The following is a 13,461-nucleotide window of genomic DNA, read 5'->3' on the forward strand; positions in this document are numbered from 1 at the left end:
GCTGATCCACCACGGTTTCCATGATCATCCTCATCCCATGACTTTGCTCAATGCAAGTCATTGCACAGGAAATGACTTTGCATTGAGCTCCAGACGGAGGGGACCTGATTTAGTAATCACAGTAACAGCTGTCACCTTCTCTCCAAGCGTTTCGCTGATGGTCTTGTAGCCCAGTCCGGATGGTCTGTCTTGCCCATGGTAGTGGAGAGGTTGGGATGGAAGAAGCTGATTCTGTGGACAGGTGTCTATGCACATAACAAGTTAAGATTGGGAGTATCTGTAGGGGAAGATTGGTTGACTGATTGATTGTAGTCTGCGAGCCACTTGGGCACACAACCAGTGTGTGGGTGCCAAAGACTTATTTCAGTCAGTGACATGCAAATCAATGCAATCAATCAGTGTTTCTGGATTGTTGGTTTATATTTTGTCTCGCTCCAGTAAAATGAACTACATTCGGCCTTACTTCTGTCCTCTCTTCCCTCACTCGTGAACCCAGAGATACTTAAACTCCTCGCTCCAGGACCTGACCCCTCTCATCGAGGGCAACCCCAGACTGGAGTCCAGCCCCTTTTCAGGAGGCTGATTTCAGAGTGAAACCATGCGTTGAGGTAAACCCTGCTGTAACTAGCTAGGACCTCTCAAACTCACACACCAGCTCAGGCTCCTTCACCACCAAACTGGTTCCAAGTCCCAGTCGCCAGTCTCGATAGTGGGGATTGGTCACCTAGGGCTTCTGCCGCTGGCTGTCGCCCGACACACACTGTGCCTCCTGCAGGCTGTGGGTCTACAGGTGGGCATGTATCCTCTTCAGGCCGAGTCACATAGGCTAAAGACACTCACCTCATCCTTGGGAGACCCTCCCAGGGGGAAAAGCAACCCAACAACATAAGGCCTGGGACACACAAACCCCACGTAAACATGCTGAGGTGGCGATCTGAGCCCTCTGATACTCCTGATTTTAAAATCCAGCTGCAAACCTTTCCTATAATTAAATTGTGAGCAGATGATCCGTCTGCATCTCCCTCGATGCGCTCGCTCTGAGAGGAGAAGAGTCATTGTTGGGACGTGACTCTTGTTGTGTTCTTACTTCCTGTTTTTAACTGGACCGACTTCCTGTTCATAATGTCAGACAGAAACAATATGTTTCGTCATTTTAATGATTCTATGTTCTGCATCTGAAGAAATTATCACCTGTATCTGTTTCCTAAGTGAGGCCTTGGGTATCTGCTCTATTTGCAATCTTTATATTTTTATTTTATCCAAAAAGTTTGTGTTTTTCTGCTAATATGTGCAGCGATAAAGAAATATAACAAGAGAATGTAGTTTTTGGTGTTAAAGGTCAGAGAGTCCCACCCAAAACGACCTGACTGACTCTGCTGTGAGTGTCTTTGTCGGTGTAATGGTTGAGCATCCTGTTGTCTGTCCAGCAGAACGACTCGAGCCCCGCTGAGCACAACAGAGCTTCCTTCACACTTTCTCTGATGCAGCCACACACCTGATGGGATGGAGACACGCCTCCGTGCCGCTGCTGCTGGTGCTACAGTTGCTGGAGAAGGACAAACCCCAGCATATCTTTGCCTGTATCAGTGCTTATCCACACATCCACACACGTACACTTGTTACTGTGTTTTATATCCCTCTGTATCAGATACGCTTTGTCCGGCCTCTGTCGTCTTTAAAAGCTGTTGCTTTAGTGAAGATACACTATGATAATAATGAAGTATGAAGCCACAAGTGCATTTACTATGGTGGAGCTCGGACCAGGTAGGACACAAACAGCCAAAGATGTTATTTAGAGCCATGATGTTTAAGTATGTTCATTCTGATAAAGTTGGGATGAATTTCAAATTTATTATAAAACAGCATAAACGTCAGCGAGCAGTACCTTCCAATATGTAATCTGGATACTTTAGATAAAACCCTTAAAGGGCTTGAGTGCATAAACGTGATACTAGTTGTGTTTGTTTAACAAACGGTCTGCACATGTTATTATGTCATACATGTGTGTTGCTGTGTGCAGCGTAAATGATGGAGAGTTTGTTCCAGGACGCAGAGCTTTGTGAGTTTGGAGGCTGCTGCAGAAATTCAAACATTACTTCATGAAGTCATCGCCAAAACGTAAAAAACAAGCATTGCTGGACCAGAGTCGATGTGGGTGTGGTTGAATGGGAAATGACTAGGGGAACCGGGGGACATTAGAGTCGCTGTAACTGTACGGACGTTCAAGTCGAAGCATGTATCACTGCAAAGTGTTACAAACCTGTGGGAGCTGCACACCTGGACAACAGGTAGCGAACAACTTAAGTTTTAGAGACAGTTTTAGGCATTTCTTAGACTCACAGCTCATTAATAGAATGGACTTCTGACCTGGTTCAAAGGACGTGCTACCTGCAGTTCATTCATACATGCTTTATGAGACGCGTCCAGCTGGATATGCAGCAGCTTTGCTCCCCTTTCCATTATTGTGATGTAGCATGGACAATAAACACATTAAAACTGAGCCATATCCAGTATAACCCTTTAGATTCTCTGTGCCTTCTCACTGAACAGGCAGCTGAAATCATCTCTTATCTATTTTTATTTTTTGCCTTGTTGTAGAACGCAGATCAAATCAAATAAATCTTCCTGGTTGTTGTCCAAGTTCCTCGGTGGTAGGGAAGCCGTGCCTACAGGAGATACCGTATCGAACACGGTTGATCTTTAAGTGCATCCAACGTTCATTCAATGCAAACCAGGGAAACTAAAATGAAAATGTGCCAGTGTTTTCAGTGAAACGTGGAGATGTTTACTGTTTCGTCCACTTTGTTCCTTCTTTGATTTGATTGTGTTCCTCTGATGCATCTGTAATATATTCACACTACATGAAACATCATCTCCAGTCACCTGAGCAGCAACAGCATGAACAAGGCAGCTTCTTATTCCTGCTGCACAGCGGGAATCTGTCATGTTTATATTTGGAAGTGAGTTTTGTTGCAGTGTTTAAATATGAAAAGCATACAATGTTAATTGAAAGCGCACTAAAAGTCTGTAGTTTCTCTTTCCTGCGTCCTGTGTTGTGTCGAATGAGCCGTGATGAAAACATTCACTCCCAGCGTGAAGCACTGACTGTGGAGACCGAGGCCCTCGAGCCCACGAGAGGTCTGTGATGCTGGACTTTGATGCGGACTGAAGCCACTATGAAAAACCCGGAGCCACATGTTTGGCTCAGTCGTGCTGCAGTTTTGACCTTTTCTGCTCGTGCCTTCTTTGTAAAAACAATCAATGTAATCTACTTTCATTTTGTCATACTATATGCAAGTTTAACAAATAATTACCTTTTGTCTAATGTCCATAAATATGTGTGCAAGTACGAACATTGTGTTCAGCTTATTTACAACTGTTTGATCTCATTGGCCTTTAAGCCACGTGCCAGAGGTTGGAGGCTTGAACAGCAAGTGGGTTGAGTTTTTGTGTTTTCACACCCACAGCTGTGTGCCTGGGATCAGCTAGTTAGCATATTGGGGTTCTGTGCAACCACATAGTCGTCTTAAGCCTGACGTCTTGGCTCATGGACAAATTTTGGCCACGTTTAATGTAACACTATATGTAAAATAAACGAAGACGAAACTGGTTAGTTAATTGGGTGTTGAAGCACCAGTGTCTACCAGATACATTTGTTTCCAACCCATAAAATGATACTTAGTAGTAAAATGTTTACTGCTGTTATTTTCTTGCTTATTTAATTAATCGGAATAGAGTTTGAGACCACAGGCCCTGAGAGAGACGGGAAAGGAGAGCAGACTTTCTTTCTGTCCTCGAGCGTGTGGCCCAGAAATCAGGAGAGGAAACTGCATGAAAACAAAGCCAACATTTAAACTTGCAGATAAACGCCACAGGGAAAATCTTTTAATCATTTATTAAACAAACTTGTTAATGGATGTGATGGCTCTTGGCAGTAAAAGTACACTTGCTGTTAGAAATGAGGAGAATTTATGTTTGGGTAATGTCCCATTAATCTCCATCCACTCGATGGAGACGTTTGAGGGGTTTCTTGTCTGATCTTTCAAACAGCTATGAACATGTTGATAAGTCACCACATCCATAGTTGGATTAACGCTGTGATTCATGTCCATGACTCCAAAAAGCTGCTCTTTGCCTGTATGTTCACTGCTCTGATGTACTTGTGAATGGATGGATCCTTTCAAACAAAAACATTTTGAAAGGAATCCCAGTGAAACGTTTCCAAAGACAGGACAGGACTGAGAAAAGTACTGTGACCTGTTCCCTGTTCACCAGCTAAGACTGTTCAGTTTTCAGAAACCCAAGCGTGGAGTGGCATGTTAAAGTTCATTAACAGTGCAGTTACATGAGGACTGAACGTGCATAGCTCCAGCCCAGTCTCCTGTTCGTCAGTGCCATCATCTTCAGAGTCTCTACTGTATTGTAAAGCTTCCCTTTCACTACTGCTTTTCCTCCGTCGCCCCTGTTGCTCATCTTCACCTGCTCCACCATGCATCGTCACCTCTTTTGCACACTGCCTGTTGCTTTGGATGGTTGACCTCAGGTCTTTGAACTCATCTACTTCCACCGTCTCTGCTCCTTGTGTGTACACCTTCCTACCAGTCTTTGATTTCTTCTTTCTCCAGTGCATACCTCCACCTCTCCAGAGTTTCTTCTACCTGCTCCCTACTCTTACTTCAGATCACAATGTCGTCTGCAAACATCAGAGTCCATGGACACTCCTGCCTGACCTCATCTAACAGACCATGTGTGTATCCATAGCAAACAAGAAGGCGCTGGGAGCAGATCCTTGATACGATCCCACCTCTGCCTTGAGCTCATCTGTCACTCCTGCTGCACACCTCACCACTGGCTCACTGTCCTATATATAGTTCCTGCACCAGCCTCATGTACCTTGCAGTCGTGCAGGACCACAGTTCCCCTCCTGTCACCATCACATCCTTTCTCCACAAAGAGACAGCGTAACTCCTTCAGACCTTCTCCACAGCTCTCTGTTGGTACGCTTGCTTTTCTCTCAGCATGAAGCCATACTGCTGCTCACTGTCACGTTGCTTCTTAAGCAAGTCTTTCCCGTTGTCGTCAACTTCATCCCCCTGTATTTACAACTGCTCTGTGCATCACCCTCGTTCTTGATACCTGTACCACTGCACTTCACCACAGCCATTTCAATCCTTTTTGCAAAATCCACCATAACCTGTCATTAAGCATTCCTCTCCTTAACACTGGTGTACAGGGATGTAGGATCCCCACACACCAGTATTGTCTCCCACCTTTCTCTCACTTTTGAGCTGTAGCAGAGCTGGTTGTAAATTTGCTGGTCTTCATTACTGAAAGTCGGGGAGAGTTCAGTAACATCAGAATACATATTAAATGCCAGCCCGTGTGATAGCTGCTTGATCCACTGTACAAAAAGAGTCTCCTGCTCTCTTGTGCTGGTCTCAGAGCATGAAGAACCCATTTACAGCTATGATGGGGTCTGTTCCGGGATCACCGAGTGTCCAAGCAAATGCACTGTGTTTCTTGTCTCTGAACACCCCAAGTACCTAAAGCATGAAGGACAAGTGCTTACCAACGTCTACAGTGCTGCTACAGACGAGCCCCTGCTCAAAAGGAACGGTTACTTATGAACAGACCTGTTGAAATGATTGAACTGCAGGCTTTAATCACTTTCATTTCAAGGGTTTAAACAAAAATATATCTTCATCTGTTTAGGAATTTTATTTTGACACATTTCTTTTCAGAACATAATTTTAAATAAGAGTATTGTTTTTGACATTTGGATCTATCCTTTGCCTAAAGTCCATAACCGATGAACATCCCTTGAATTAAAGCTGAAAGTTTCCACTTCAGTCACATCCACAGAGGCTACACAACAAAATGTGTCATTGTCCAATAACTTACCAGATAATTGTTCGATATATCTGCTGTGAACATGCTGCACGGTGAATGATGGGAACTCAGCGTGACACCACGACCACGCTGTTTCACAAAAACTCAAATGCTTGACAATAGAAGGTCCTACCAAGGATTCCCCTCACCGAACAGCTTGTTGATCTGATGAAATCCCTGGGAGGAGTTCATTCAGGTACGAGGCCTGAAAATGGTGAAAAATGTTGCCAAAATTACAGTCTAAACTCCAAATGGCTGACTTCCTGTTAGGTTTAGGTTATAACTCCAAGAGACCTTAAGATAATACATTAGGCTACCAAATTTCAGTCACAGATGAAACAGTGCAGGAGCTGCTTGTTTGAAATGTTGTATTCTGTAAATGTTGTACTTTGTGCTGTGGAGCCAGTTTGCAATATTCCATGACCAACTGCACCACCTGCTCCCACTGGGTGGTGCTCTATTGCTGATAATGGGTACATCAATCTGTTCAGGGCGGGACTTTCATCGTGCCTGTGAAGTTTGGTAGATACTGGACTAGATTTGAGTTATAGCAGTTTTACTTCATTGCAAAACATCAACACTCACCATGCTGCTGGGGTCGCGCCGTTTGTGAAACGCTCACAGTTTTCAATCGAACTAAGACCAAATCCTCAAAGCTTTCCTGGATAAATCTGAGGTTGCTGGGGTGAAGTGGCTTGAAACTGTACTCCAAAGTGTAAAACATGACATTTCCTGTTCCCACTAGGTGGCGCTGTAACCACTGTTAATTTTAACAACTGAAACGTGTTCGGGGCAGAGCCTTGTCACCTGTAAGAAGGTTGGTCAATGAATTTAATGCTTTTGTTTTTCTCTTGCAGCTCAGAACACAGAGGCTGAAAGGATGTATAAACCCACAACATTGTCAACAAGCTTGCTCAAAACATGTAACAGTTTTCCAATACAGATTTCACAAAAAAGGTCTTTCCAGAGCCACTGGGCCCGACAACCATACAAGAAAATGGCACATGAAGTCTGGGATCAAACTGGATTAAAGCAGGCTGAAACATTTTAAAAACAAACAAAAATAATCAATAACCAAAGGGTAAAGTCAGACCTCCTGGCAGCAATCTACGCTTGTCATAAACAACTCGGAATTTTTTGGGGAATGATGACTTTTGTAGTGAAAAGGCTGCTTTATTACGGACGATACTGTGCTGAGGGGCCTCAAGTGTAGACCCTCCTCCACAGTTATCAGTGTAATTGTGAACAAGAATCTTTACAGATTCAAAGTTGACCCTTTCGCAGACATCATGTGTGTGTGATGCCTTTTGCTTTCAAAACAACTTTACCTTTTCTGGTCATGTAGCCATAACTCTTAGGTCCTGCTGCAACAAACTCTAATGAAATCATCCTGATCCAACTCGTTTGTTAGATCGCCTAAATATCGACCTAATTCTAGTTCAGATTGATTTTGCTTTGTGAGATAAACAACACTGTCAGTATCGTAGTAAATAGCCCTTTCCTGCAGCTGATCCAAGTAACTGTAGAGTTTCATACGCCCATATGAAGTAGTGAAGTCGCAATGAAGATGTTATCTGTGGAGTTTGGGAGTGGAGTGCAGAGGTCACATAACACCATTGAATAAGAGCCACATCATCGCTGACAAAAGAGAAATAGCTCACTTTGTATTTTGGAGAGAACATGAGGTTAAAGAATTCCTCGGGGTCACTCACCAGTTTGCTCTGCGTGAGATTATTTCTCTGACCGAATTCTCCCCAAAAGGAGTTTAAACACAGTTTGGCCATTTGTCTTTTAGCAGGGTTTAGTTTTATGTTTTCAGGGTCTAAAGTGATGCCTTGCTTAGCCTGGTAGTCTTTAATGTGAAGCTGTTTAGCCTCCTCAGCATCTGATGGGTAGCCTGAAGCCTCTTGTTTTTTTACGCAGGAAATGATGTACATAGTCTGTGAATATTGTGTTACTCTGTTTCTCAAAGTGCCATACCTCGGTGATTCGACTTATTTGATAGCCCTTTTCTAATGCCAGGTTAAATTTAGGGGTGGTCCACACCCCTCTGAGAGCTCTCTCCTCGTTGCTATGGTTACACGCCCCCTGTTGGTTGTTCATTTCAGCACAAGTGAGACAGAGAGTAAAGAGACTCTTACCTGATTTTGTTTTATATGGTAAAACGGGAAAATAGAGCCCTCTGGGTGGGTAAACAACCGCTTTGATAAACCCAAAGCAGTTTTTAGGGTCCTGAAAATCTCGAAAGATTATTTGAGGATGACCTAAGGGGTAACGACAGGTGCTATTTACAAATGGATACAGCGAGGTGACATCCACATACCTGACTTTCTCACCAGGCCCGGCACTACAACGCAGCTGTGCTGGGCTTGTACGGCCTCCAAAGAGTGCATGGCGAGGGTTCAAAGGCTCTGGTGGATCGTAACGTCTGAGAAAGCTGATTACACTCTCATCACTACGTTTTAACTCTGTCCACTCGTGCTCCCAGATTATAACAAGACACACATTATGCTCAGCTCTCAATCTAGCGAGCCTGTCTTGAGTGGCGCTGTTTATGTGTGCAAGAGATGCACCTAACAGGGGATTAACATCGGCCTGATTCGAAAAACACTTAACACAGCCGTGGAAGTAGCAGCCCAAAAATCCCCCACACATATGTTTTACCCTTAATCTGACCATACCCATCCACATAATAACAACAGAGCTGTTTTTCTCCTTGATTGAGTCCATGTCTGATAAAAACACCTTGTGTGTACCAGAGATATTCGAGCCATTGAATTGAGGATGAGGAAAATGATTTGACCTGATTACGGTAACTTACAGGGCATGGTAATGATAAGATTTCGCTGGCATGAAGTTTGTTAAATAAGTTTTCAGGCACGCGCTTGCAAGCGTGCTGCGGCTGAAAGGATCTACTCCTGTCTCTTCAATAAACCCGTTTCTGAACAATGTGCAACCCCGAGCTAGAATTTCAACATCGTTTTCACAGTATAACAGGACCTCTTTCATGAAATTAAAGGTGCCGAAGCTGACTGAATGATACCGTTCGTAAAATTCCTGCCTGCCTTGTGTCGTCATGCGTTCCAGACTATAGGCTGAGGGGGGAGGGTAAGGACCTGCATAAGCTAGGTTTTGTTTCTAGCTGCGTTTGTTGATCACTTCTCTGCATTTGCTCTTCTTGCATTTGTGGGGTTTACCCTTTTACAGCAATATAATAAAGAAGAGAGCACTTGAGACATTTTTTAAAGATCTGACAGTTGCTTGAGAGTCTTTCACGCCTCTCAATTGGCTTTTTATGGTTCTGGAAACAAAGGGGAGATCTGCAGGTGCGATTACAGTCTGGGCATAACAGCGGAGACAGGATGTCGCTACTACATGTGGATTGCATACAGACAGAGCAGCGATCGGGGCAGAAATGAGATAACACGTGATTATACCCAGTGTAACAGTAATTACAGACAGTCTGTGCCCATAAATCCTTTTAAGTTTTTAATAGCGTAGTAATGATTGTCAAATAAAAGTAAGCACAGGGTTTTTTCTGTATTTGGTGTACTAGTTTGAAATTTACAAAAGCTACGATCATACTCGTTACGGTAAAATACTATAATTTTACAGTTGAGTAGCGTTTCGAATGTAATTATCTGATTAAAGCCCACAGGCGTTTGATCATTTAGACCAGCTTTTTGTTGAATTTCTCCACCAAAGGCTTCTGCCTGCAGGTCGTTAAAATCGGGGTGCAGAAGGTGGGCGAGACTTATGGAAAAACATAACTTATTCACGGGGTTATGGACTACGTATACAAAAAACAAACAAAAAAAAACACACCTTTTCGTTGTTGAGTATCTGACTAAGATGCCTCAGACCCCCTTCCGGTAGCGGTAAAACGATCTGAGCTATGAGCTCAAGCGAGCCTTCACACATAACCGACCAATTTGATTGCACAGTTCTCAAGAATAAATCTTCAAATTCAGACAAATCATAGTCACGTAAAATGACTGAAACATTATTTTGTAACTGTTGCCCTATAAACTCTAATTGTATAAGATCACCTGGACTTGCATGCGAGAAAATCCTGTTTGTTATTTCACGGGCACTATCCATCCATCCATCCATCCATCCATCTTCTTCTGCATTATCCGAGGCCGGGTCGTGGGGGCAGCAGCCTAAGCAAAGAGGCACAGACCTCCCTCTCCCCAGCCACCTCCTCCAGCTTATCCGGGGGAACACCAAGGCGTTCCCAGGCCAGCCGAGAGATATAATCTCTCCAGCGTGTCCTGGGTCTGCCCCGGGGCCTCCTCCCGGTGGGACATGCCTGGAACACCTCACCCAGGAGGCGCCCAGGGGGCATCCTTGTCAGATGCCCGAACCACCTCAGCTGGCTCCTTTTGATGTGGAGCAGCAGCTGCTCTACTCTGAGCCCCTCCCGGATGGCCGAACTTCTCACCCTATCTCTAAGGGAGAGGCCAGCCACCCTTCGGAGGAAGCTCATTTCTGCCGCTTGTATCCGCGATCTCGTTCTTTCGGTCACTACCCACAGCTCGTGGCCATAGGTGAGGGTAGGGACGTAGATCGACCGGTAAATTGAGAGCTTCGCTTTTACACTCAGCTCCCTCTTCACCACGACTGACCGGTGCAGCGTCCGCATTACTGCAGCTGCAGCCCCAATCCGTCTGTCGATCTCCGGCTCCCTTCTCCCATCACTCGTGAACAAGACCCCGAGATACTTGAACTCCTCCACTTGGGGCAGGAACTCATCCCCGACCCGGAGTGGGCACTCCACCCTTTTCCGGCTGAGAACCATGGCCTCAGATTTGGAGGTGCTGATCCTCATTCCCGCTGCTTCACACTCGGCTGCGAACCGTTCCAGTGCGAGCTGGAGGCCCTCACCCGATGAAGCCAACAGAACCACATCATCTGCAAAAATCAGAGATGAGATTCTGAGGCCACCAAAGCGAAAGCCCTCCGCCACTTGGCTGCGCCTAGAAATCCTGTCCATAAAAATTATGAACAGAACCGGAGACAAAGGGCAGCCCTGGCGAAGCCCATCACCCACCGGGAACGAGTCCGACTTATTGCCGGCAATGCGAACCAAGCTCTTGCAACGGTTGTATAGGGATCGAATGGCCCGTAGCAATGGGCCAGACACCCCGTACTCCCGCAACACCTCCCACAGGACACCCCGAGGGACACGGTCGAATGCCTACAAAAGCACAAGTTTAACTAAGCACTTTTACTCTGGTTTAACACATTTTCACACACACAAGCACGGGCGCACGAGCGCACACAGACACACAGGTGCAGGCACACTGACCCACCACCAGATGGCGTTTTTTAAGCATGAAAAGTACAAACTTTTTTTAATGGCTTAAAAATAAAATAATGCTATTAGATATAAAACCTTTTTAAATTAATCAATTAGTTCTTTTTGGGGGGGGGGGGGGGGGAAGCAATGAGCTATGAACTAGCATATTTTGGATGAATATCATATTTTTGTTACTTACGTCCTAGGGTCACAAATCATTTTATTGGGGCCACAAATCACTCTGTTTGACATAAGGGGCCTAATATCCCTCCTTTGGTCGGTAGTTGGATGGGACCGGTCCCTCCTTGGGGTCCTTGGGGATCAGGACCGTCCGACCTTCGGTTAGCCATTCCGGGTGTCTCTCGTCAACTAGCAGCTGGTTCATTTGTGCTGCCAGACGCTCGTGGAGTGCAGTCAGCTTCTTCAGCTAGTAGGTGCGAACCATGTCGGGGCCTGGTGCTGTCCAACGCTTCATACTAGAGACACAAACAAGATGGTGCAGTGGACACATGTGTGACTGCTGTGATTAAAGCATCTTTCTTTCAGCTTAACGAGTGAACCGTCAGCTCGTTCAAACACACGTTAAAGTCCGTTTGGCTCGAGACCACCGAACAGAGGCAGCAATATAACATAGCTCACATTAACAGTGCAGTGGATCCTGCTTGTGCCGTCATATTCAGGACTGCAAACCGAGCAGCATCACTGACTTTCAGCTTGTCGTGTTTGTGGATATATGACTGACTTTAATTATCCATAAATCATTACATTCTCTGTGAGATTAAGCTCAGCTATTGAACAGCGTATATTTTAAAGTAAAGGCTTTAAAACCAAGTTAGTACAAACGTCACTAATGTCACATAACTTTGCTGACATGTGGCCAACAGTAATGTTTTAATGTTCTTCATTATTAAACATTTACACATAAATAAGTGACATCATATTTAGTACTTACTTTTCACTAGTGATGGCCAGAGGTGTGGACTCGAGTCACATGACTTGGACTCGAGTCAGACTCGAGTCATTAATTTTATGACTTTAGACTTGACTTGAAAAAATGTTCTAAGACTTGTGACTTGACTTGGACTTTTACACCAATCACCTGGGACTTGAATTGGACTTGAACCGGTTTACTTGAAAAGACTTGATATTTCACCCCAAATATAAAATTTAACATGCATATTATATAGAGATTGAAAATGTGACGTCATTCACGGGTAGAACCGCAAAGGATTCTGGGAACTCGTGGCAAGCGGTACTAGCGCACGCAGGCTTTCAATTAAAATCAGTTATACAGCGATAAAAAGAAACACAAAAATGTCAAGAAGCTGTTGTATTATTAACTGCAATAGCCGGTCGCATGACAGCCACGGGAAGCCGACGGGTAAAGAGATCGGTTGTTATCGGATTACGTCGTGGAAGAGAAATTGTTCGAGCCATGTTTCCGAAGTAACAAAGACGCGACTGGATTGCAGCCATTCAAAGACCAAATATAACGTCCCAGAACCCTCCAGCTCACAGGTTAGTCTGCTCCAAGCATTTACACGAAGGTCAGTGTTTTTTAGTAGTTAATACGTCATTTTTCATAAAATAATTGGTGATATAGGTTACAAGCAAGTCTGGCGCTGAACAGAAATTGTCGCGCTATGCTCCTTTATTTATTGTGCATAAATAGTGAATTGTCCTGACACAATATTGCGTTTCGCTTCTGTTATTATGGTACATTGACAAAAACATAATACTTTTATTCACAGGATAAAACAGGTTTTTGTATCACTAATTGCCCAGTGCGATTACAGCATACAGTATTATTGTCACTGCTACATTTCTGTGATGCTACCAGAAATTATTTCCACTACTAATTAATTACCGTTGAGCTCAAAGGTCCTATTAATAAACGGTTAAGGAATGTGTATTTATGACGACGATTTGTGAGACTGGTAAACTTATGATACGTACGATGGTCTTTACTTTCTACACGGTGCATTTCAAGGTCCTGCACCCATCCGTCGGTAAACTGTACCTGGGCTTGTTGCAGTGACCTGAAGTTACTAAACTTCATGAGTGTATGCACTCACTCCAAGAACCGTATGATTATAAATATGCATATAAATATGCTAAGATGAGATAGCTGACTTCATCTAACTAGCAAATGTTGTCCAGGCTACGTTGGTGATACAGTTTTTTTTAATGTGTATGATATTTTTGTCATGCGATTTTAAAGCCGGTCCTACAACCGCATCCAAGAATAACATGCAGCTTATCTCAGAACT

The 13,461-nt window shown here is 44.2% G+C and overlaps 1 protein-coding gene across 2 annotated transcripts in view; it reads left to right on the forward strand.

Moving 5' to 3' along the window:
* Positions 1-3,615, forward strand: part of LOC146556098 (aryl hydrocarbon receptor-like) — a 46,298-nt gene extending 42,683 nt beyond the window's left edge. Inside the window, exon 11 of one of the 2 annotated variants that reach the window (XM_085248324.1) lies at positions 1,428-3,615. In XM_085248324.1, the coding sequence (XP_085104450.1) occupies positions 1,428-1,499 (72 nt within the window). In that variant the 3' untranslated portion in view covers positions 1,500-3,615. The remainder of the gene's footprint in view (positions 1-1,427) is intronic. The other variant, XM_085248325.1, reaches the window with a different exon arrangement.
* The last annotated feature ends 9,846 nt before the right edge of the window (positions 3,616-13,461 follow it).

This window comes from Mchenga conophoros, linkage group LG16, assembly GCF_057382185.1.
Source record: "Mchenga conophoros isolate Kocher_MC1m ecotype Shallow Benthic linkage group LG16, M_conophoros_male_GT1.1, whole genome shotgun sequence".
In the NCBI taxonomy this organism is placed as follows: domain Eukaryota; kingdom Metazoa; phylum Chordata; class Actinopteri; order Cichliformes; family Cichlidae; genus Mchenga; species Mchenga conophoros.